The sequence below is a fragment of the Lipotes vexillifer genome, unplaced genomic scaffold, assembly GCF_000442215.2.
Source record: "Lipotes vexillifer unplaced genomic scaffold, Lipotes_vexillifer_v1.1 scaffold395, whole genome shotgun sequence".
Lineage (NCBI taxonomy): Eukaryota > Metazoa > Chordata > Mammalia > Artiodactyla > Lipotidae > Lipotes > Lipotes vexillifer.
The window spans coordinates 7,736,169-7,762,693 of NW_006797390.1; the positions used below are offsets into that span (position 1 = coordinate 7,736,169).

General features: G+C 38.3%; 1 protein-coding gene across 4 annotated transcripts in view; it reads left to right on the forward strand.

Moving 5' to 3' along the window:
* Positions 1-26,525, forward strand: part of ERC1 (ELKS/RAB6-interacting/CAST family member 1) — a 393,512-nt gene that overhangs the window by 150,657 nt on the left and 216,330 nt on the right. For 3 of the 4 annotated variants that reach the window (XM_007469478.1, XM_007469476.1, XM_007469477.1), the window contains exons 11-13: positions 3,291-3,484; positions 13,104-13,115; positions 19,360-19,495. In XM_007469478.1, the coding sequence (XP_007469540.1) occupies positions 3,291-3,484; positions 13,104-13,115; positions 19,360-19,495 (342 nt within the window). The remainder of the gene's footprint in view (positions 1-3,290; positions 3,485-13,103; positions 13,116-19,359; positions 19,496-26,525) is intronic. The other variant, XM_007469475.1, reaches the window with a different exon arrangement.

Genomic DNA, 26,525 nt, shown 5'->3' on the forward strand with positions numbered 1-26,525 from the left:
AGCCCCTCTTTGTTTATTTTTAATCTCCTTGTTATCATGATACTTCTATAGCTGGTCATTTTTATGATCTCTTAAACTTTGTGTTTAGGTTCATGAGAAAAAATAAAGTTACCTTTGGGTAGAGGATTTGGTGGCTTCCCCCTACTCTGATTTATTACTTGTTTTTCTACTAATCGCCATTTTACTTTTCGTATTTTCCCTTCTTTCATTCTGGAAGACTGTAACTTTTCATTTTAATTAATTAGTGATGTTTTCCTATTATACTCCTCCCACAGTGCCCTCCTCCAACCTAAATATAGGTTGCTCTAGAGTTTGCAATATACATTTTCACTCTTTTCTTTTTCCTCAGCTTTTTCAATGCCAGAAATTGTATATATTTAAGGTGTGCAACATGATGCTTTAATCTATATATGCATTGTGAAATGGTTACCACAATCAAGCTAATTAACACATTCATCAACCTTAAATGGTTACCTTTTTTCGTGTGTGTGGTGAGAACACTTTTTAAAAATTGTAGTATAATTGACATATAACATTTTATTAGTTTCTGGTGTACAACATAGCCAACTCAATATTTGTATATATTGCAGAATCATCACCACAGTAAATCTATTAAACATCCATCAATATACATAGTTATAATTTTTTTTTCTTGTGATGAAAACATTTTTTTGTGTGTGGTATGCGGGCCTCTCACTGTTGTGGCCTCTCCCGTTGCGGAGCACAGGCTCTGGACGCACAGTCTCAGCAGCCATGGCTCACGGGCCCAGCCGCTCCGCGGTGTGTGGGATCCTCCTGGACCGGGGCACGAACGCGTGTGCCCTGCATCGGCAGGCGGACTCTCAACCACTGTGCCACCAGGGAAGCCCGTGAGAACTTTTAAGATTTATTCTCTTAGCAACTTTCACATATGCAGCACGTATTTATAGTCACCATGCTGTACATCACATCCCCAGGACTTACTGTTTTGTAACTGGAAATGTGTACCTTCTGGTCACCTTCACCCATGTCGCCCACCTCTGACTCCCCACTTCTGGCAGGCTACCGGTCTTTTCTCCGTATCTATGAGCTTGGTCTTTTTGTTTCTGTTTTAGATTCCACATATAAGTGCAATCATAATGATATTTATCTACTCTGTCTGACTTATCTCACTTAGCATGTTCTCAAGGTTCATCCATATTGCGGCAAATGAAAAGACTTTCCCCCTTTTTTATGGCTGAGTAATATTCCTATGTGTGTATACATACATACATATGTACATACCACATTTTCTTATCCATTCATCCACTGATGGACACTTAGGTTGTTGACAACACTTTTTAAGATGTATTCTCTTAGCAAATTTCAAGTATGCAACGCAACAATGTTAACATTGTCAATATCCTATACGTTAGATCCCTAGGACTTATTCTTCTTATAACTGAAAGTTTGTACACTTTGACCAACATCTTCCCATTTCCCCCACCCCCAGCCCCTGGCAACCACCCTTCTACGCTCTGCTTTTATGAGTTCATCGTTTTTAGATTCCACATTATAAGCAAGATCTTACATGTTTTTAATATGTGGCATTTCCTTCTCATTCTTCCTTGGAGTGTCCATTTCTCTGCTTACATTGCCTCTCTATTCTTGGGTGTTGTCTCCTTTCCCCCTTAGCGCCTTTAACTATTTTTTTTAATATTTTATTTATTTATTTATTTGGCTGCGTTGAGTCTTAGTTGTGGTACGTGGGATCTTCATTGTGATGCGTGGGCTCTCCAGTTGTGGTGCATGGGCTCCAGAGCACATGGGCTCTGTCATTTGTGGCACGCAGGCTCTCTAGTTGAGGTGCGGAGGCTCAGTAGTTGCGGCGCGTGGACTTAGTTGCCCTGTGGCATGTGGGATCTTAGTTCCCTGACCAGGGATCAAACCCATGTCCCCTGCACTGGAAGGCAGATTCTTAACCACTGGACCACCAGGGAAGTCCTGTGCCTTTAGCTATTTATCATAGTTACTTTAAATTCCCTGTCTGATAATTCCAACATCTGTGTCAAATATATGAGTCTTATTTTTTACTAGCAGGGGCTAGAGTGGGAGAAATGCCCTTTCCCCAGGTGGGATAAAGCTCTGTTAAAATTTTTACTCCTGAGGGTCTGTCTTTGGATAGAGTACGCTTTGGGCATATTTCACAATTGTTACTCTTCCCCTCCTGCAGCCAGAACCACAAGGGGATTTTTGTTGGCTCTTCACTGTGAGACCTTGGTGTGGTTCCTGGATTAAAGCGCATGAAAGTATGGGCCCCCCTAAAACCGCCGGCCCTGGGACTTTTCTCACTCGTTTGCTTGTACGTCCACACTCAGCCCCCAGCAGTTCCTTAAAATTACCACTTAAGTGTTTCTGCTCACAGCTGCTGCTCCAGCTGAGCAGATCTCAGCTTCAACTCTGTGGGTTTGCCAGTGTCTCTTGATGTTAGAGGGGTAATTTTTCCTGTGACCTCAGTTCTCTGATAGGTCCTAGAAAAGTCATTGATTTTCTGTTTTTCAACTTTTTCTTGTAAGAATGGTAGTGATGACTTCTGAGTTTTTTACATGTTGGAACTGAAGTTACAGTAGTTTCCCGTATGGAACAGGCCTACTCATTCTTGTTTTATGAAGGTATTTGTATGAATTTTGCTATTTAGAATAAAATCTAAAATAATAATATAATAAAAACAATTTATTAATTATATTTGGGAATCAGCTTTAGTTTTATTCATTAACACATAACTGTTTATGGAATCAATGTTACCTATGCCCAGGAATTTGAAAGTAGGTCACAGAGACCTTAATTAACAATATACCTGTCTTATACAGCATTTTTCGTTCTGCTAGATGTTGAATGTATTTGACTGTTTTATCATGTCTGTTTCTAAATCAGGGCAGTGAAATAAGTCAGACAGAGAAAGACAAATACTGTATGATCTCACTTATATGTGGAATGTAAAAACCAAAAACCAACCAAAAACTGAACTCATAGATACAGAGACCAGATGGGTAGTTGTCAGAAATGGAGGGCTATATGTGTGTGTGTGTGTATAATGGGTGGAGGTGGTCAAAAGGTACAAACTTCCAGTTATAAAAAAAAAAAAAAGTAACTGTGTAGTGATATTTTGTCTATGTAATATTTAAGCAGAGAAGAACCTTATAAATTGAAGACTAGCTATTAGATGTTTGATAATACCCTGTTGAAATTGGAGTATAGGTGGCTTTTGGGAACATGGTTTGCCCACTGCCACTGTACGTATATCTGATAGAATTTGGACATTTTCTTTGTAGGCACACGAGGCAGCATTGGAAGCCAGAGCCAGTCCAGAGATGAGTGATAGAATACAGCAATTGGAGAGAGAGATTGCCAGGTACAAAGATGACTCTAGCAAGGCCCAGGCAGAAGTTGACCGCCTCTTGGAAATCTTGAAGGAGGTGGAAAATGAGAAGAATGACAAAGATAAGAAGATTGCTGAGTTGGAAAGGTAAGGAAAGGGAAGCTGAAGAGGCACTCTCTACGTTAGAAAGGTTGAAGGATGGTTTTAAAACTATGTACTTTTCGGGACGTATTTTTCCAATATATCTGCCTCTCTGCATTTACTTTATTACCTACATTTTATTCTAAGTCAGTGTAACTTCATTGTTGCAGTCTCTGAACGGCAACACAGAGTGGGAATAGGTTGGGAAGCTATGGACTTCAGCATCATTGACTGGAAAGAGAAAGTATTCACTGATTAAGAAATTAAAGTTTTCTACTGGCTAATTAAGAGAGTGCAGATAGACACTTGCTCTCTAATTATTTATCTGTTTAAGGAAAAAATGAACCTCAAGTTCAAGGAGTTAAAATTTTTAATTGGTTTAGTCCTTTTATGTTGAGCTGTTGCTCTTTTGGGCTGTGAATTTTTAGACTCTGTATTGTGGAGAAGCAAGCTATTGCTTGCTTGGTACATAGGTCAAATTTAGAAGGAGGGACATTTTGAGGACAATTTAGGAGACTTGGATGTGATTTTTTTTTTGATCTCTGACTTCGACTTCTTCAAAATGAGCTTTGTTTAAACAGAACCAGCCAGATAGCTCTCTTGGAATTTTCTTTGCCTTTTTTCTTGTTAGGGTATTTTGTACCAAAGATAAAGCGTATGCCTCTTGGCCTCTTTCTTTACACCATGTATTTAACATAAATTCACAAGTGCATAGAAATAGTTCTTCCAGTAGAACTGCATTAATCACTGTATTCTGAACAGTCAGAGAGACTGGCAGTGACAGAATGAAGTCATTAATCCGTGTGACTCCTCTGAGCCTGATTCATAGAAGTATTTTATTTTCATGCTCTTAAATGTTGGGAAGTAGAAGAATACTTTCAGAAGTTGTTTTACTAAGTTTAGAATTTTTAGGATATTGGTAGACTTGATATTTTCCCCTAGAAGTAGTTTTCTCCTCTTGTTCTCTACCCACGGAATTCTGATTTTCAAAAAACTAAAAGGATAAAGTCCAACCCTCACAATCCTTCGCTAAGTTGAAAGTGTGAATAAATGAGCTGATCACCTACTCATTTGTTTCCTCTTATTTTGATATTAACTCTATTCATGTTTTCTGGTCCGGTTCTGGATAAGATGGGTGGATAAAGTTCTTTAAATCAGAATTAACAAGCTATCAGAGTCTCAAGATTAGCTTATGTATGTTTTTTGTACGTCTTCCCTGTTTGCACTGCACCTTTACCCCCAGCACACGTGCGCGTGCGCACACACATGCACACTCTCTCTCCTTACGTACTCGCATGAGTACATGCCTTTCTCTGCTTTTGTGTCACCCTGAAATCAGCAGCATTACTTCATAGATTTTATTTATTTTTATTTTTTTATTTTTTATCTTTTTTTGAAATCAGACTTTTATTTAAATCTTAACTCCATAGATTTTAAAATATGATACTTCTGATGGATTAGTGACTTCCTACTAAATGTATTTCAATATTTCAGAAAAGAAATTTCTTGATAAAGTTTTATTTTTCAGTTTGATGTTTTTGTATTAGAGCTCTGCATGGAAATTATTGCTTGCTATTCCAGATACCTTGCTTGAAAAATGCTTCAATTCATTTTTGGACCCAATACTGATTTTGGGAGATGGACGTGATTTGAACGAGAGTAAGAAATAGAATTAAATCTATATTTGTATCCAAAGCACACCAGATAGCTTTTATTAGCCACTATATTTCTCACATTTTGGGAAAGAGTTGTAAATGATCTGTTCTTTCCACAGAATATTACTTATAAATTTGAAAAAGTACTATAGAATTTTGTCCTCTGGTCATGTAACATTGTAATCTTATTTTAAGATTCGACACGCAGTTTCTTGGCTACCAAGAAAAGAAACAGTTTTAAAAACTCAGTTGCTACTGGCTTTGTAATTTTTTATTGAGCAGCATAGTTTAAGATGGGAATAAAAGATGATCGGAATTACTTTATGCCTTTTCTTCCCAGATTTTTACTACTGAGCTGTGTATGTGTGGCTGCTGTGTTTCTTACTAACCATTTGCTTCTTATGTTGCTATTCCACTGTTTCCTGTGTGTGGGTGTCTGTCTCCCTGTCATTTATCATCTGAGTTTCTTCACCTTTCTTTTGGCTTGTCTTATCCTGGTCCTATTCCATTGGGGTTTTGATCTCTGTGTCTGTCTGTGTTCATATCCCTCTTGGCCATGCTGTTCCTCAGAAAGCCAGCCTCCCGCACTTTGTACCTTCCGTGCCACGTTTCTGTCCCTGAACCGTCAGGGGGGTTTGTTTGAGACTTCCTGGGAAAGTGAGTGTTAAGTAAGGCTACAGTTCTGTACTAGAGGAGTTGCTGCTGCCATTCTTGCTGCTGTCGGGGCTTGCTGGGGGTTTTGCTTGATCAGAATTAAAGACCAGCCGGTTATATATCCAGTTGAACAGTACCTCTTAGGTCCATTGCTTGTGGATAAAGTATGTGTTCTCTCTGGTAAGATTCTGATATTGTTGGATATAATTGTCTTATTCTTGATTTCTAGCCCATCTTTTATGTGGTGGTTCTTTTGCTGGAGTGCCTTTTTTTTTTAACATCTTTATTGGGGTATAATTGCTTTACAATGGTGTGTTAGTTTCTGCTTTATAACAAAGTGAATCAGTTATACATATACATATGTTCCTATATCTCTTCCCTCTTGCGTCTTCTCCCTCCCTCCCACCCTCCCTATCCCACCCCTCCAGGTGGTCACAAAGCACTGAGCTTGGAGTGCCCTTTAAGTAGTAGCCTCTCAGGCGATGCAGCTGTAGCGCCGCACCCTAATTCAGGCAGTAGCATGCATTTTTACCGGGTGTTCAGCAACCTTCTAAGTGCAAAAATGACAGCAGAATGTTATCATTGCGCTAAAGAAAATTCTTATTATTCTTTTAAAATTTCCTAGTACTTATGTAAGATTCTCCAATATTAATAGGTTTAGATTAAATCACGAAGAATTCCCAGACTTATTCTTTGTGGTCTTGAGAAAAACAAAGTCCCTTACACTGCTCTTCAGAACAATAGTAGTTCCTGTCAGGTGATTTAGTGTTGTACCAGTGTCTTGAGCTACTGCAGTTCTAAAACGAGGATTATGTAGGCCTACCCGTACATCTGAAAATACAAAATGTTTTTCCCAATTAAATCTAAGAAGTACTATTTCTAAATTTATATTCCGTACTATGGTGTGTATCAGTTGCAGTTCAACCAGAGGGGCAGAACCGGTAGGAGAGATAACGTACATATATTTATATATATGTGATATATATATCTCAGATTTATTACAAGGAATTGTCTTGCATGATTGTCAGCAGCTGGCTAAGCAAGTCTGAAATGTGTATGGGAAAGCTGTCAGGAGGAGATCACCTGCAGGATAGAACTCCCGTGAGCATGGGGCACAAGTGTGGTCCACAGGCAGAATTTCTTTTCTTTCCTTGGGAAACCTGCTTTTAGGGCCTTCCAAAGAATTGAGATATGCCCACTTCGATTATCTGGGATAGTAATCTCCTTTACTTAAATGGATTATAGGCTTTACTTATATCCGCAAAATACCTTCATAGTGACCTCTAGATTAGTGTTGGATTAAGTTAACTGGGTGCTGTAGCCTACCCAGGTTGACACTTCAAGAAAGTCATCACCTGGTGGTTCTGGATAGTCTCCACAGATGATTTTAAGGGAGAAAATAATAGTAAAAAACAAACCTAAAGATGGACATGCTATATAAGTAGATTGATTTCGATTAGCATGAGGGACCCAAAATGTAAATTGAATATTTCTCTTCTAAAGTGAGCATATTATAGTTTCTATTTAGATGCATGATGAATAGCCTTTTTTTGGGCATAATGTTTAAAATGTTTAGTAATGTAGGCTGATGAAATTCTGATAGTAGTGTCTTTTCAGACTCCTGAAAGAATTTCTTGTTGTCTGCTCTTTTTCACTCATGCCCCTTTAGCTAAATGCCCACATGCCATGGCAGTATACTGGGAGCGTTATCCCCCGTGCATAATTTTGCTTCTGTATTTGCTTTATTACATTTTCTTTTTTCTTATACAGAAGCACTAATGAATCTGCAGAGTTTGGTGTTTGTATTAGAAATCCTCAATTTACTCTAATGTGAGGTTTATTTAAATTAGATTCAGCATCCCACTTAGAAACTTTTATGTTTGGAGAATGACACCCATCTTCTGATTTTCCACATAATTTAGGTATCAAGGATTGCCTTTGGTTTATGAAAGTTAGGAATTTTCAGTGACATAAAGAATAATGGAATATTATTGTGTGACCTAAATAATTTATAAGAAATTTGGATTTACTATATTTCCTGATTTGTGGGAATATAAAAACTGGAATTTTAATGGATATAGATTCCATTTGGGGTTGTGTTTTGAAATTTGTAAGAGGGATTAAAAGATGAGAAGAAAGGACATGTTTTCTTAGACATGTTTAATCTTTGAAAGCCCTAAAGTTCTTTTTATTCCTTATTCCTTTTACCTGGTTACTCTCCCTTTAAATACGCATCTCTAAAAACACTACTGTTACTAAGATTTGTAGTTATCAAGATCTTGAGAATAGTAGCCAATCTGTGAGTTTAGTTTTTCTCTCCATAACTCACTCTTCTCTTTGCCACAAAATATACCCTTTCCTTCTTCATTAATTAATGAATTAATTTTTCTACTTATGAAGCCTCTTATTTGCTGGTCACTGTTCTGGGCTCTGGGGACACAACAGGGAGCAAAGCAAACAAAATCTCTGCCTTCAAGGAGTTCATCATCTAACCTCAGAAGACCAAAGCTCCAGCAAGGAGCGGACTTTTCATCTGTAGGCTGGCAGAGGCGTTCTTCCACAGCTTGCCAGTACCTAGAAATTTCAGTGAGGAGGTTTCCATTTGCGGTCCGGTTGAGCTCTCCTGGGAAGTAATATTTAACATACTCAATTAATGTGTACCCCAGGATACAGAATTATTATAGAAAAGGGGCTTCTTGTTGAACTTCAGACTCTTAAGTCTGGCCTTCTAATTTTTGTGACCAGTATTAAATGATAATGGCTTGAGAGGTTGTTTGGATAGAAGGCTAGCAGGTTGTTTTGGATCCTAGGTTCCTAATTTTAGGTCCTAGAACTGTAGTGTAGTTGGAGATGTAAAATGGAGAGGGAAAGCCAGGATAGTGTACTGCTATTGGTACTATTCTGACAAAGGCAAGAGAACCAGGAATCAGTGTTGTTATTTACACACACACACACACACACACACACACACACATATGTATAGGTACATAAACACATTTTGGGGCCAGTCTTGTAAGTAGTTATAATATTAGGAGGAAACATAGTTTTTCTGCTTTGTGATGGTCGCTTTCATTTTCTGTGCTGTCTTTTCCAGACCTCATCTAGAACTATTAGTTCTAGGCTTTTACATCATGATTAAACTTAAATTTTGTGGACTAGCAAGAAAACTTAACCTGTGTTTATAATGTTTCCAAGGGAACTACATTCTGATTTATAAACAACTGGCTCTGTTAAAAAACTGGTGTATGATCTATTCGTAAGATATGGAGCTGCTTGTTTTTTTTTTTTTTTAAAGTAAGGGTGTTCCCAGTTTGCTCAGAATTCAGGCTCAAGGTAGTTAGCCCATGAATTAACTGTCAACCTCATTTTGGTAAGTGAGAGGAATCTATACTTCTGTAGTTCAAGATCAAAATAATGAACTGAGCTTGAACACAAAGAATGGGGTCGTTTTCCCATTATGCCAGGAGTGAGATTTAGTCTGTGGTGTTATTTGCACGTGTGCATGTGTAAGAGAAAGTACTTCTCTGGTGGTATTTGGAGAATTTAGGGAAGATAGTTGCTAGGCTTAAATCCCCATGGCTTGAGGATATGACCTTTTAAGTTTTTTTATTTGCTTTTAAAGCTTACTAGTATCTGAAATTTTATGTAATGAAAATGGAGTTATTTTTATTTTTTATAAATCTTTCGAAATGTGTTGGCAAACTTAGAGTTTACAGGATATTTCCAACTTTTGGTCTGATGTTAGTAGATTTAACTCTTTGTTTTCTTTAAAACTGGGCTTTAGAATTAGGAGATGAATGCTTTTTTGTTATCTGCTCTTTCTGAGTATTTTCTTTTAGACTAAAATTTTCTTTCCCCTTATTCATTTGGGGGAATTTGACCGCTTTTAATTGTTATCTTTTTTTGGGGAAAAAAAAACTTTACTGACCTCTCTTAGGTAGTAATTTCTCTGTCCTTTTTTTTTTGTGTGTGTGCTTTTGTTATAGTATCTATCACATTCTGTCCCAAGACTGTACATTGTTGTGGGCCCAATAAATACATACGTTAAAACATAGAGACACAGCTCCTTTCTCATTTTACTGTCTAATCATCCCACATTTCTTCCCTTTTTATCTTCCCATCCCCCGCACATTCAGACCTTTCATCAAACAGATGGAGATTTAATAGTCCCTTATACCCTTGTTTGTGATATTGAGTGTATTTTTATATTTGTTTCTTCTATATGTTTGTAATATGTTTACCATTGCACATATGCTTTTCTTTCGGTAAAAATATAAGTAAATGCATATGCATTAAGTATTCTTATTTAATATAATTCAATAGGATTACTTTTCTATCTGCAGGTTAAACAAAAGTATAGATAACCTCTCTCCTCTTCTGTCACAGTGAAATACCAATTCTAACTTGTATTTTTACATTTTAACATCACTGAAACGGGTACGTGAATAAATAATGGTGTGATTTAATTGGTATATATTTTTTTATTTCTTAGTAATACATAAAGTAATGGCGCATCTTCTTCCTTTGGTGAATTGATATTGAAGATGTGCGCAGGGAGAGTGAATAAAATTATTTCAGTGACTGGGGGTGGAAGGAAGTATTTCCAAATTAACATTATCTTCGCATGTATTGCATTTTAAATGTGTGTAACCAGATGAATATGTTTACTATTATAATTAGATATTTGACTGTTTTAACTGCATCCTGAAAGTTTATTTGCTTAGGTTGACCTAAAATTTTTTTTGACATTTTCATTGGGAAAGTGGGTTTTATGTTTGTGATTTTATATTGGTATCACAGTATATTCAGGCACCTATGGCACCGTATAACCTGAGAATATAAACCTACATATTTAATCTTCATATTTGCAAATATTTTTTCTGTAAAGAAATCCCGAATTGATTATTCAGCTTAATTAATGTCTTCAGAAATCTCCCATAGGGTAATTAATATTAAGCTGTATATAGACTTGGCGTAAACTAGTATACAATTCATGAGGAAAATGGTTCCTTAAAGCATTTCCTTACTTTTATTATTTTTTTAATTTTTTATTTATTATTTTTTTTGTGGTACGCGGGCCTCTCACTGCTGTGGCCTCTCCCGTTGCGGAGCACAGGCTCTGGACACGCGGGCTCTGGCCATGGCTCACGGGCCCAGCCGCTCCGCGGCATGTGGGATCCTCCCGGACCGGGGCACAAGCCCGCGTCCCCTGCATCGGCAGGCGGACTCTCAACCACTGCGCCACCAGGGAAGCCCCATTTCCTTACTTTTAAATTAATAGTCATGTATCTTTGATCCACGAAGGACAGTGTCGGTGAATGTGGTCTTGACGTAGTTGGAACAGAGGAGAAATGAGTGCGGTGATTGTGTGTGCTTTCTTGAGGGAGAATGGGTTGTATTTTAAAAAAATGAAAAGAAAAAGGGAAAACGAGATGCTGCGAGTGTTTTAATGGGAGGTGACTGGTTCTTTATCTGATCCTGCTGGCTTCAGCTTGCTTTCGGGGTGGCGGGGGCGCTTGTTTCTTTCTTCTTCCTCTTAGATGAATTTCACTGATATCATTTAAAGGCAGAATAAATCACACAGCTTTACATAGTCAATTCTATTAGTCCATCTTCCTAAAGTTTCTTTGGGGCACAGCACCTTATAATTTATTACAGTCTTGATAGAAATTTTGATGGTTACCTCAAGTTTTTACTTTACACTGGAAACATTAGAATTATATATAGTTATTCTATATGCAGATTTTTTTCTCCTAAATTTATTTCCCAAGAGCTAAAGTTTGATGCCAAAGTGAAATATGACTCCTGAACTGTAAAATAGTTAAAAAGATCCTTAAGGTTGCTCACTCTTGACAGGAATAAGCTTAATTTTTCTTTTTTCAGGGATTTTCTCGTGTCTCATATAAAGCTTTGCATCTGTATGAGATTTCAGTGAGTGTCACTGTTGATCTAAAATTATTCTGACGTAATGTGTCATAACCAACAAAAATAAAAAAGATCGTTGGGAATAGTCATTTAGGTAAATGGTTGGCCTCTCTTTGACTTTGAACATTGTCTGCATTCTGCACTGTTTTCCAAATGCCAGAGACCCATGGATTTTTGCAGATCCCTTCAGGAATCTGTAAGCATCATGGGGCATATAAAGTATGCCCAGGAGGTGTGTCAGCAGACCTACATTCTTCTCACAGATCCACCACGTATTCGCTGTGTGGTTGTGAGGAGTTTTGTCTGTCATTTTGTTTCTCTGTTTTTCATCTATTTATCTTATATAATGGCGATCATAAATCTTGTCCTTGCCTTTCATTATTCTGACAATGAGTTTTAAAAAACTCTCGTTTTAGTACTGAAATATTAGAAAAGTGCAGGTTGAAATGGTGCTTGCATTCAAGAAATAAACTTCTTGTTTTAGATTCTTAAAGTAAAATTTAGATCCTGAAGGTAAGCTGGATGGCACTGACCGTTAGAAGTCTTAAGTATTTGGAGGATAACATTGATACTACTTTCAATGAAATTGATTAATTTTTAAAAAGGGACAACTGCCTGTTGTTATGAAAAGCAATAATGAACCTCAGGGGCTTCCTGCTAGGGTAGGAATGTGAAGCATGGCTACTTTGTATCTCTTTCTGCTGAGCAGTATTGGAAATGAAGTGAGGTTTATAGAGCCGTATATTCTTCATTATTGCTTTTAGATTGCACCATTGGGGGTGGATTTGATAGATTTGGAATGAGAAATAATGGGTGTAATTAGGAAAACATTATTTTCACATTTGAGAAAATTATTTCAAAATTTTCCAAATGAATCAGAGTTCTGTATTCTACAGAATAATTGAAGCTGTCAGTGTTTTTCTGCTTTTGCTCCTGGATAACTTGGGTCTAAGAAGTGGACTGGGGTGGGTAAAGGAGTTGTCAGTTCTAAGATAGGTGTGTGTAGAACTAAGCTGACTGACGTTGTAGGATCACAGTTAGCTACTTAAACGAGAAGGGGAGCAGCTAGCCTTCTTTTCTTTTCCTTTGTGTTTAAGAAACTACTTTTTTCCTGCCCTAGGAAATGGTAAATTTTAGACAAAATTTGTTCCTTTAGAAACTTACATTGAGGTACAGTGGTGTAATCTAATATGAAAATACACTTGTTGAAAATCTGAAATTACTAATTTTTGTTGCCAGGGCGGAATCTGTTTGACTCCTTTCCCTTCTCTCATCCTGTGCTTTATATTTTGTCTATGTCTGTGAATAATATTATTTCTGAATATTGCCCTCACTAATTTTTTCTAACTTTCTCTTTCACACTTTCTTCCTGGATTTGCTGTTTCCTTCAGTCTCACCTCAAGGTCAGTATGCTTGTCCTAAAACAAAGATATGTAACAGAACATTGTATACTAACGTTGTCTTGAATTCCTATAAGCAACTGAAATGATGGAACTTATCCTAGGAACGAGTTGTCTAGAAATTCAGTTATGAGTGCAGAAAATGTCATGAATCTTAGATTTATCGGAAGAGTGGATTCATGGTTCTGTGCTTCAGAAGATAGAGTGGTCAGGAAGCGAGAATCAGACTGACCAGGTTTGGACCGAGAGAGAAACGAGGATGAAAGGAAGCCACTAGAGGAATGAGGAGGTGAAAAATATTGCTTTAATTTTATTATATTTTCATCCAGAGACATTCTGGCTGTTGTATTTGTAGGTAAAGTGCAGCATGAAGGAGGGAGGGAAAATTGTCACAGTCTGTGGATTTTTATAAGAACCTTTGAATTATTCCACGTACACAAACCTACACATACCCTTTCAGTTTTGGGGGTTTGTTTTGTTACTCTGCTGAATGGTAGAACTGGTGGTGACAAAAACAGCCACCAGTCCTGCTGTTCATGTGTCAGAGGCTCTGTGGCAGAAGCTTTACAGGTTTTATTTCAGTTGATCTTCCCAGCAAGTATGTAGAGAGGTTCGTGAATTTCCACTTTTTAGGCAAGTAACACAAGTACAGGGTCCATTAAGTAACTCTAACTCATCTGTCTTCATTAGTAAGTAAATTACTAACGGAAGCTGGCAGAAAACCATCAGAAACCTGCATTTTAAAAGCTGTTTATTTTGCATATGAGCCATGGCAATGTAAATTAAGGTGTGAGAATTTCTGATAGGGTTCAGAAAATATTGTTAATACCACATGCGTTTTACCTACCAGCTATTTTCTAATAATAACAACATCATATATGTTTACTGTTTATAAAAGTACTTGTCAGCATGTGGGTTACACAGGACAGATTGTTATTCTGATGAGGATCTGAGATTAGGGAACATGATTTCTACATCTAGGGTGAACCAACTAGTTAGTGGTGGTACTTAGATTTGAAGCCAGATATTCTCATTTCAGCCTCAGGGCTTTTTATATGATATGCACTCTAGCCTAGGAATTAGAGTCCCAGATTGCTCAGGTGTTCTTAGGTAGATTTCTCATCTGTAGTTTTCCCATCTGTAAAATTGGAGTAGTTCTCTAATATCTGAAGGGTTGTCGTAAACTTTGAATGAGTTAATGCAGATAACACTTGGAACAGCGTCTGGCACTAGGTGAGCAGTCAGTAAATAGAGCTGTTATGATTACTCCTTTTTGCTTTTTTCATGGAGTCCTGTTTGGTCCAGGATACCATAGTATGGTGCCATACGTTTCAGGGTCTTTAAAACACTACACTGCGCTCTTGACTCCTGTCACTGTTAATAGAAAGTGCAAAGCTGTGTATGTTATGTGTAGAAGATGATAAAAGAATCCGTGTCCCTTCTGTAATGACATTTTCAGACTCTACTTTTCAGGTGCTGAAACTTCTATTATAGGTAGAAAGATGAAGTTGAGGCTTTCTTTGGGAAAAAGGTTCTCTTTCCCAAATCTCTGTCCCTGATATTACTTCTCAGTGCTTGACGATATTTCTGAAAAAGTCTTCTTACCTTTGACTCTTTAAAAATAAGCAGTTTGTTTGGAGTGTATGTTAAAAAAATAAATAAACCTTTGTTTCATAATTACTTATACGAATCTAATTCATGAAGGGGTTCTTAACCATCCTCTTCCTTCTCTCTACGTATCAGCACTGTCAGAATGTGTCTCTTCGCTCATCCTTACCTTACATTTGTCAGGGGGACGAATGTCCCAGCTCTGTTCCGAGGCTAAACTTCCTGTTCATTCCATCCCTCTGACCAGTTTTCAGAACCTTGTTCCATAAATTGAATCCTCCTTCTCCTTATTTCCCTGTTTCTCTTCCCTTTCTTCCCACTGACTCTCCCAAACATAAAACATATCCTGGTTTTCCCCATCCTTAAAAAGACATGGAAGCAATCCTTCCAGTGTCTTTTCGTTGGTTTCAATTCACTACAGTTTCTTACTTTTACCTTTTACTTTTTCTTTTCTATTTATTTGCACAGTTTTTGAAAGAATCATTTATGCTTGATGCCTCCACATTCACACTTCCCATTTATTTTCCAAAGCAATATAATTTGGAATCTTCTCTCAGTGCTGTGCTAAAATTGCTTCACTGGTACTCTGCCAAATTTAGTGGACTTGTCTTTCTTGGGCCTACCGGCCTTTCTGGGGTGTTAGATTTTTGACTCTCTCTTCTTTTTGGAGCTCTGCTTTTTAATAGTTTATGTGACATTGTTTTCTGCTAGCTCTCTTACCACCTTGTTGACAGTTTTTGGCCTGCTTTGCTTTTCTTATTTTACATGTTTCTTAATTCTTGATGTTTTTCACGTTCTTTTAAAAAATTCCTTTTTCATCTCCATTATTGGTCACCTGACTTGTTACTACCAAAGACTCAGTTTTGTTTTGTTTTTTAAACATTTTTATGGAACTCTACTTTGAATAGACCATATTCATTATGGAATAGAATAATTCCAATAGATCATAGTCTTCATGGAAGAAATCTTACAGTGTTTGCAATAAAAGTAGCAAGCACAAATACTGCATTTTAAAAGTGATTTTGCAATTTTCTACTCTAAATATTTTCTCCACATTGTAGTAAAACAGTTAGGGTACCATTTAAGTAATTCCAAGTCTGACCACAATTCAGCTTTAGGAGAAAAATATCATGAAGGCTTTTGCCTTGTATTTGGAGGACTTTCCTCTCTAACTTAAGCTTCAAGGGCTCTCATAGTTTTACTGGGAAGTTTTATCACTTTGTTCTGTATTTTGATTTTTGCATGACAGATTTTGATCTGTCAAACCTTATGAAAGGCTCCAGAAGAATTTGTCCATGGAAGTCATTGGTGTAGACATAATTCTCTGAGTTACAAGTTAGGTTAATTATAATATTCTTAGCTGATTCATTTTTAGTTAACAGTAAATGCCATTAAACTATACTTATTTCTAAATAAGTTTATTTTTCAAGTAATGAAAAATATAACAAGTTTTGTTTTTCCAATGGCAAGGATCATTTTGGCTGTAATATATAAAAAACCCTCTTGTCATTCCAGATTGGAATTTAGTGCTTTTTTTTTTTTTTTTAATATAGAAGCATTTCACCATTTTAATTACGGTTTTGCCCAGTCCAGTTGAATAACTCATCAAGAGAATATAATTTATTGATGGTTTGAGATTGAATTGGATGTTTAGACTACTTGATTGTATGACTTTGGGCAAGGTACTTATTCATTCAGTGTTTGTTTTAGCCTGTTTTGTGTTAATAGTGACAATTACCTGTTGTGTTGTATTTTCGTGTCTCCACTGAGCTTTTTCATTTTGAGTGGATTTGTTTCTGCTCTTCCTCCCCTGCCCTCCTCTGTCCGCCTTTCCATTCAGTACAGAGCAGAGATTTCATTTAGAGTAACGATGACTAAAGATCCACACTCTATCCTCAAACACAAATCTCTTTAGTTCCTGTTCAGTGACATTAGCCCCAGAGAATGAATACAAAGAACGAATTCCATGTTTAGATGAAAAGACATGATTCAGTCCATAATTTATCTTTGCTTTTTATTATATAGCAGCACCTTTGGCTAAAGGCAAGACATTCAGGAAGTTAGGCCTATAAATGTCATCTCTTTCACTCTTAGATCTAAACAGATTAAGCTCAATATTATTATTACCCATGTTTTATTTAGCAGTGGCCTTTGCAGACCTGTCTTCATGACAAATGTTTGGAATCTGTGGGATGCTTCCTACTAATTGTGTTAAGACCAGAGTCCCTGTATTGTTAGGTAATAAAATTTAAATACTTTTTGACTTGCTCAAGTACATTCCTGTTGTTATAGTCTGTTTCATCTAGTTTGTTGAAAGAGTTCTACACTGATTTCTAAAATCAAACTAGGTCATACAACCATTTCTCTGCACATTTTAGAAAAATTTTTTCATTATTGACTGATGCTAGTCACTAAAACCTCATAAGATGTCATTCACAAAAAGAAGTCTAGTAGAATTGTGAGGGCTTAGTTATTTTCTTTCTTTTCAGCCAAAGCGTTCAGGGCTCTATAGGCCAAGAGCGTTTCTGACCCTGTGGGATCTATTTACAAGGAGTTCGACATATGGGCAAGAGTTTATCATCTGAGAGAATGATCTGTTGTTAATTGCATTTTTTCCTTCCATTTGTCATTCTTTTGGCGTTCTTAAGTACCTTTATTGTTCAAGAGTATATTTCCTAGTTTATTTTCCTTTCAAGCAATATAATATTGCCTGGAGTTTTTTGTAGTAGGCCACATAAGCACAGTGTAGCCACACCTCTGTTAACTAACTTCTCCTAAAATAAAATAGTGTTACTGTTTTGGATGATTCATTGGTAGAAATAAGTGTGTGCACACAGACTTGTGCTGATCTACCTAACTCTTCCACTGAAGAGTATTGAATTTCACGCCATTATGCGTTGAGAAGTGGTAAATGTTGCTTTTCTAGATAGCAGTTGTAGATAACTACCTGGTATTCTGTAGATGAGCTAAAGATGGCAAATTCAATAGAGAAGGGAGGAAAGACTAATGTTACAATTAGTCAAGATTTGAGTTTCTGTAGGGTTGTCAGATTTAGCAAATAAAAGTATGAGATGCCCAGTTAAAATTGAATTTCAGATATACACTGAATAATTTTTTGTATTAATATGTCATAAATATTGGGACACACTTATACTAAAACATTATTTGTCATTTATCTGAAATATGAATTTGACCGGATGTCCTGTATTTTATCTGACAAACCGTGATGATGTAGTTTGGAGATAAAGCAACTTTTATAGAATGTGTTGAGAGGAGACCTCACCACAGGCTGTCATTACCTGATTTAAAGGATGTTCATTAAATATAGACCATGGTGGCTTGTATGGTCTCATTATTAGTTCAGTTTATTGATGCAACTCTAAGGCAGAGTTGAACGAATTCTAATTGTTGCATCCTCCCTTTGATTTGTTTCCATGAATCCCCTTCGATTTGTTTCCAAAAGTTTGGAAATCTGATTATATCATCTCCCGACATAAAGTCTTACACACTTAGGATAAACTGCAACTTCCTTGCTCAGCACGATATAATGATGTGGCTTTCGTTTACCTTTGGCTTCCTTCTCCTTTGTTCTGCTGCTCCAGCTTTAAGCTGCAGTCATAGTGAATGTGGCTTCTCCCAACGGGACACGTTCTCCTTTTATCAGGGCTTTAGTCCTGCTGTTCTCTCACCTAGTAACCTTTGGAAAGTTCAGAGTTTTCCGGGAAGCTTTTCCCGATCATCACGACCACCCCCGACCCCTTTTCTGGGCACTTTTTTATAGCACTTAGCGTACCCTGTATGTGCTTGCATGCCTGGGAGGTGTTTGAGAGCAGGAACTATTTCTATTCATGGATTGATATTTCTCATGCTTGGTACATGAGAGAGGTGTTTAACCAAATACTTGTCTACCTAATGAGTAAGGAGAATGTAAGGAGCTTCACAGACTGTCAAAGCATAAACAAATGTAGGTCCTCTTGCATTCCAGAGCCCACGTTCTCCTGGGCAGTGCCTTAAACATATTTTTTGCTTGGTATCATGATTCCAGTCTGGTGAAATTAAGTCTTCTTGACCTGTGACCTAGCATTTGGTCTGGTTTTCTTATCTTAGTGTGGAGGCAGTGGAGTTGGATAGGGAGCTTCAGAAGTAGATAGAATGATCCGTTGCTTAAGCTGGGGCCCTGGATCTTTATGTGACTGTTTGTTATATATAGCTTTTTGAAAGTTTCAAATATTTAATAACGGTAGAATTAGAGTTGTATTACAAATCTTTCTTAAATAGCCATTCTACAGTTTCATAACATTGATGTCAAGAGCCTGTTTTCATATTTCCAGCAAAAATCTCTGAATTTTATTTCCTTTTTCTGCCATTTCACACTATCCCATGCCTTTTTGTTTGTTTGTTTTATGGTTTCATTGTGCTTCATAAAGTACACGCTTAAATATGTGCTCCCGAAACACCCTGGTTAACAGCTTGCTGCCGTTGATGGGAAAGAGCTTGGCAGTGTTGGGGGGGTGGTTTTGCAGCAGGAACTCTTGCTGGTCCTCAGGTGTTTTTGGAGGTCAGTGGTGTAAGTCGGTGAATAAACCTTCTTTCCTGTGCGTATATATGAGGAGCTTGATTTTTCTCACCTTATCCACAGGCAAGTGAAGGACCAGAACAAGAAGGTGGCAAACCTGAAGCACAAGGAGCAGGTGGAGAAGAAGAAAAGCGCGCAGATGCTGGAGGAGGCCCGGCGCAGGGAGGACACCCTCAGCGACAGCTCCCAGCAGCTGCAGGTGGGCGGCGGGCCGGGCCCTGGGCGAGCGGGTTCCCTCCCCGCTTGGCACGTGGCTCACTCTCCATCCTCCTCTTCCTCTCTTTCTAACCCTGCCCGCTGCCTTCCTCTCAGACCAACTGTTTAGCAGTACAGGGATGGCTTTAAATAGAAAAGGCAAGCTTTATTCCACAGCTTTGTTTGGAAACCTCAGCAAAGGAGAAAGTCTGTCTCCTCAAGGGGATCCCGCCTCCTTGGTAAGTTCAGCGTCCGTGTGATGAGTGGGGTCTGTTGAGCTTCAGGCGGTCAGTGTAACGATTGGCCATTTTCCTTCATTAAAGTGCATTGCCAATCTTGGTTTGTGCCTGGCTTCCTTCTTTGTTCCATCTTCCTTTCCTTTCTCCCCCCACCTTTCTTACCTTTCCCCCCCTCCCTCTTTCTTTCCTTACTTTTAAAAAGTTCAGTTTAGAGAGTGTATTTCAGTCATACAGGATGTATTAAAACATACTTTTTTACTTTACTGGAGACATAATCGATGTTTGGACCTAATTATTCACAAGACTAAGTTAAACCAGACTCAGTAACAAGAGTAGCAGTGACCACGTAAGTGCCAGCTGTGTGCCCAGTGCTTGAAGCCAGGGCCTGGTCATTCACTGTTTCTAACCTTCACTAGTCCAGAGAGGCAGATGGGTTTTGCACATTTTACAGATGAGGAAATGGTCTCAGAGAAATTGAATTACTTACCTACATGCACACAGCTTTCTTAGTGGCTCGGCTGTGATTTTAACTGAGACTCCCTGGATCTCTCGCCTGTCTGAATGAAAGTTTAAGTTTAGAGAATGCCATAGACGTGGTGGAAATCTCTAAAACTCCTGCCAAGACTGCTAGCCACTGCCAGGTTGTTTTTCTCTCATTATAGTTTCTAATTGGTATCATAGTGCTTATACCACATTGCATGGCCACAGAAATCTTTACTGGAGAGACTTGGAGGAGTTATCTGTTACATAGAAGCCATTTAACTTTGATTATAAAATACATACTCTGTATAGAAACAGTATAAATTTCCTCAAATACACCAACTTTTGAAAAAGCAGCATACCAGTTTTCCCACACCCTTGCCAATAACAGTTGATACTATAAGTTTTCTTCCTCCGTTTTTATTTTTTAGTGCCAATCTGATGGGTGGAAAATATTTAATTTTTGTTTTAATTTATATTTCTCTGATAACCAGTGAGGAAGAGTATTTTTCCATGTCTTACATTTTCATTTGTTCATTAATGTACTTAAATCTATCTCTGTCTTCCATGGTGGCTTTTTCCCTGTAGATTTTTTGCTTAGTTTATCCCCATTTTGAGAACATATAAATATTTACCTATAAATATTTTTAAGTTGTTTTGGGCTTTCAGTTTTAACCTTTACTTTTTTTTTTTTTTTTTTTTTTTTTTTTTGCGGTACACGGGCCTCTCACTGTTGTGGCCTCTCCCGTTGCGGAGCACAGGCTCTGGGCACACAGGCTCAGCGGCCATGGCTCACGGGCCCAGCCGCTCCGCGGCATGTGGGATCTTCCCGGACCGGGGCACGAACCCGTGTCCCCTGCATCGGCAGGCGGACTCTGAACCAGTGTGCCACCAGGGAAGCCCTACTTTTTAATTTAAATAATTTTAGGTAGTTTGTGTTGTGAGGATCTTACATTTTTCTTCATTGCTAACAGTTTCACTAGAGTATTTATAGAAAATTATTTCACTGCTCATAGGTTTGAATTGACATCTTTATGGTTTATGAAATTGTTTAATAATTAGGCTGTTTCTAGGATTTCAGTTCAACCTGCTTTCTGGACTAGGATCACATTGTTTTTAATTATAGAGAATATTTATTTGTTTTATAAGACAAGCCCTTCTTTATGGCAGCACCTTACCCATTTCATCTGTCTCATTCCCCCCACCCCCGCCAGATAATGGTTTCTGCTACCAGTCTGTCTTTGTAAACCGAAGTGTGCCCTTTTAATCTTCTGTCAGGTGTTACAATAACACCAAAAGTGCTTTCATAGGTCGTCTCGTTTCCTCTTTATATAACCCAACAGATAAGTGAATCAGATTATTTGTTTATATATTATATATAGACAAAACGAATTTAGAGTGGATGAGTGACTTTTCCAAGGTGTCTCAGTAAGTGACGGTTATTCAAGTTATGAAAAATGATAGCTGATGGCCATATGCAAGATACACATGGATGCACTTCATTCAGATATGTGAAAAGAGCACTGGACTACAAGCGGGACACTTTGGATCTGATCTCAGCTCTTTTACTCACTTGCTCTGCTACTTGTTTCTTAACTGTGTCATTGCAAAGGACAACGCAGTGGTGGTGAGTATTCCTAGGACCCTATTGTGATCTCTAAATATGAGTCCCCACTGAAAGACACTAGGGATTCTTGGAGAAATGGCTAATGGTAGAATCCATGGGGGAGTAGGGGAGTAGAAAAGCAATTGTTTGAGGATTTGTATTTTTAGAAGTTCTCATTATCTGAATTTGTTTTTGTTTTAAATTTCTGAATGTACATATGGGTCCATTACTGATGTTTTCATGAAATAGGTGAGGTGAAGGGAAGGAATTTTTGTAGTATATCCAGTATGGGCATAATAGTAATTCGAGGATTAAAAAATATTTTTTATCATGTTAAAAAGAAATGCTTTATAACTAATGTTTTGAACTTTGATGAGTAATGAATATTTAATCTTTATCAGATGCCACCTTGGCTTCCAAAGATTAATTATGCTTATCATGTTAATAAACACAGTGTATTTTCTTTTGTTTGTGAAGAGTAAAGCTTGGTTTAAACTAGAAGGTTCGTTTTTGCCTTTCGTTATTCAGTGACTGCCAGTTACGGTGTTAAGTTCATTGGTGACCTCACTCTTTCTGGTTACAGTTTGTCACAAAGCAGTGGTATTACTTTTTCATTTAACTTTCTTTATTCTGAAGAATAATATACATTTTAAAAAGTACGTAAAACACACACACACACTTACATGCACAGTGTGAATAATACATGTAAAGTGATTGTCTCAAGGAATTGGAATACCGCTGGCATCCCAGAAATCATTTATGTATTCCTCCCCAACCGTCATTTCTTCCCTTCCTTCATTATTGTGACTTTTATTGTTCTTTGCTTTTCTTTACAACCTGTGTATATATATATATTTTTTTTTTTTTGCGGTAAGCGGGCCTCTCACTGTTGTGGCCTCTCCCGTTGCGGAGCACAGGCTCCGGACGCGCAGGCTCAGCGGCCATGGCTCAGGGGCCCAGCCGCTCCGCGGCATGTGGGATCTTCCCGGACCGGGGCACGAACCCGCGTCCCCTGCATCGGCAGGCGGACTCTCAACCACTGCGCCACCAGGGAAGCCCCTGTGTATATATTTTTAAAACGTATAGATTCGTTTTACGTATTTTTGCTTTACGTAAATAGAGTGATCATATTTATTCTTCTGTGGCTTCTTCTGTTCAACATCATGTTTGAGGCTTATCCTTGCGTAGCATTTGCACATTCGTTGTCCTTGCTCTTCTGTGTGTTTTTTCTTTAATTCAGAATTCCATGTTTTATTTTGAAAGTGTTCTGAAAAGGTATCTTCATTTTGTTCTAAGTTTTAAAAATACTTCAGGTGGAAATAAAAGTATTTCCTTTTGGCATAAAGTGAGTTTCGAGATAAGTTGTTACTTTGTTCTTGGCTCAACGTATTAAAAGTGTCCTGAAGAGATTGAAGAGATACCTTACATATGAAATGAAAATGCTACCTGAGAATAGAGGGAATCGCGGGATCTCACAGGCTCTAAACACTGCTGCTGTTTAGCATGGCCTTAGTTGTGAAGGCACTCGACTGCATCCTGTTTGTACTTTCGTGTTTTGAACAGTTATTACTATGATCTACATTAACTAGTCTCAAACTTTTTGGTTTTAGAAGCCCTTTTGTGCTCTTAATAATTTGTAAAGTCTCCAGAGCAATTTTTTTATGTGGGTTGTAATTCTCATATACATATGCAGGTACTTAACTGCCCCAGCTCTCCAATGTCTAGCTGTATCTAAAGACACATCTCCAACAGTATAAAGTTACATATACAGCTGACCCTTGAACAACACAGTTTTGAACTCGAGGACCCACTTACACACCGACAGTTTTCCGTAGTAACTACTACAGTACCACGTGGTCTGTGGTTTGAAGCCATGGATGCAGAGGAACCTCATGTGGAGGGCTGACTGTAATTATACTCAGATTAAGCCCCGTGTTGTTCACAGGTCATGTACACAAGGTTATTTGCAGTATTGTACTAGTTGCAAAGTATTGCAGACAATGTAATTGCTTATAGATAGGAGAGTGCTTGAATCCACTGTGGTGCATCCACGTTGGAGACTGGCAGCTCCAGAAAGGGATGAGGGAGATCTCTAACGAACTGATGTGGAGTGATTTCCAGGACATCTTGTCAAGCCGGGGCGGGGGGTACACAAAAGACTCTCTGTAGTATGCTGCTCATTATGAGAGAGCACACATATATCTGATCCTTTTTGCCAAAGAAAACAGGAACAATAAGCTAGAAACGAAAGAGACCAGTTATCTAAGGGAGTGGTTGGGAGGGGATTAGTAGAAAGAAGGGGAAGGGCATGGGGGTGGTAGGTTTGAGGAGAAAGTGACACTTCTCTTTATCCTTCCCAAAAACTAGATAAAACCAGTCAAGGTGTGAGGTTGGGGGAACCCCAGAAGGAGTACAAACCCTAACAGATGAAATCCAGTTTTATAAATGAGTAACATAACTGCCCTCAAAGGGGTGGGGAAGAAGGGAACGGACCTAAGGAGCTTTGGAAGCCATTTTCTTGAATACTGTGAAGCTAAAGACAGAAGAACTGTACATAAATGTTGTAATAATAAAGAAATATATTGTAGGTAATGAAGGCTGAGTTTTTTCATTATTCAAGAAAGAATAATGAAAAAGCACCTGGGGTGCTAGACTGGAATCAGAAATACTAGTAAGAGCTCATGGTGTTCAATTTATATGCAGACAGGGAGGTATAGAGATGCTGATGTGTGTCTGCAAAATGCATAACCTCATTCCCATCGTGAGAAAATACCAGACAAATCCGAATTCTGGGACTTTTTACAAAATAACTGAGCAGTATATTTAAAAATGTCAAGAATTTGAAAGACAGGGAAAGACAGACTGAACACTGTTTTAGATGGATTGGAGGACACTTAGAAGAAATGTCAACTAAATGAAATGTGGGATCCTGGGTTAAATCCTGGAACAGATAGATAAAGGGAAAGACTGATGAAATTAGAATAAGATCTTTTTTTTTTCTTTTTTTAATGCGGTACGCAGGCCTCTCACTGTTGTGGCCTCTCCCGTTGTGGAGCAGAGGCTCAGTGGCCATGGCTCACGGGCCCAGCCGCTCCGCGGCATGTGGGATCTTCCCGGACCGGGGCACGAACCCGTGTCCCCTGCATCGGCAGGCGGACTCTCAACCACTGCGCCACCAGGGAAGCCCAGAATAAGATCTTTAGTTTGGTTAATAATATTGTGCCAATGTGAATTTCCTAGTTTTGATCATTGTGCTGTGGTTATGTAAGCTCTTTACAGGAGGCTAGGTGAGGGGTGTATGGGAACTGTACTATTTTTGCAGCTTTTCTGTATGTCTGTAAATAGTTCAGAATTGAAATTTTATTTAAAATAGTCATTGACTCTGTATTTCCTCAGCACTTATAATCACCCACTTCACTTTCCCATCTCCTTTAAACAAGTGAGTTATGAATTTCAGAAACATCTCACCACCAAACGTAATGATACAGGATAGGTATCTTGGGCTTTTTTCATATACCATCTCTAAATTTGCAATGCAGATATTACTGCGTTCTCCTTATTGTTTGACATCCTAAAGCCATCATTTAATTTAGAATTAGTTTAGCAAGTTGACTATTCCAAAGATTTGACCCAAATCTTAAAGCCATGATGATATCGATAATAGACTGTTATTATTAGAGTCGACATGTCTTGACAAGTCTCTGTCCCTCCAAGATGCTAGGTTTAATTTTGCACATTTTCTTTAGACATACTTGATGTCTTGCATTTATTCAATGTAAATTTATTGAGTACTCTCTTAGTGTAGAACTCTGTTGCTAAGCTTTGGTTATGCAGTTACGAAAAGACGTGTCCCCTCTGCCCTCTGCAGCATAGTGTCCCAGGGAGGGGAGTGTAACGACAAGACTAAGTGAACGTGTGAGTAGAAATTGTGGTAAAAGTGCTGTAAGGAAATAAAGTGGGCACGCGAAAGGTAGTGGGGGAGGGAAAGACGGTGGGCAGCAAATTGAGGTAGAGCCATCAGAGATGTCCCTTCTGAGGGTATGACATTAAGGTGAGGTCTTAAAAAGCAAAGCAGAGAAAACAGTGTTTAAAGTGGAGGGAATCCCTAAGGTAGGAAAAACCTTACCTTAGGTTGTTCGGGGACCAGAGTGTGGTGAGTGAGGTAGAACACAGGCACCCGTGTGCGTTAGTAACGCTGGACCTTGTAGGCCATATATGAAGCTTAAATTTTATAAGTAGCGAAACACCTTAAGTAAAGATGGACAGGATTTGATTTGCATTTTGAGAGTACTGTGTTTTTTTTGCAGTATTTGGACAACGGATTAGAATGGGATAAGAGAGGTTATGAAGAAAGTGTATGTCAGTAAATATGTCTTGCACACCTGCTTTGTGTAAATAGTGATGATGAACAACGTCCCTCCTCCAAAGGAGCTCAGATCATAGTAGGAGGCCCTGTAGTAATAATGAAGATGAGAGGTGATGATAGAGGTTTTCGGAGGCTCAGAAGAGAGAAGAGAGGGTGGATTTGAGATTTGTTACATTCAGAACAGGCAAGAATTTCTCCTGGGTTGAAATGTGGGCACTAAAGGAGAGGAAGGAAGGGGGATGGCTCCTGGGTTTCCTGGCACACGGGGAACAAGGTGTGTGGCGATGCTCAGCGATGAGATGGGCAAACCCTGAGGGTGAGGTCAACAGGTTTCCAGGGAAAG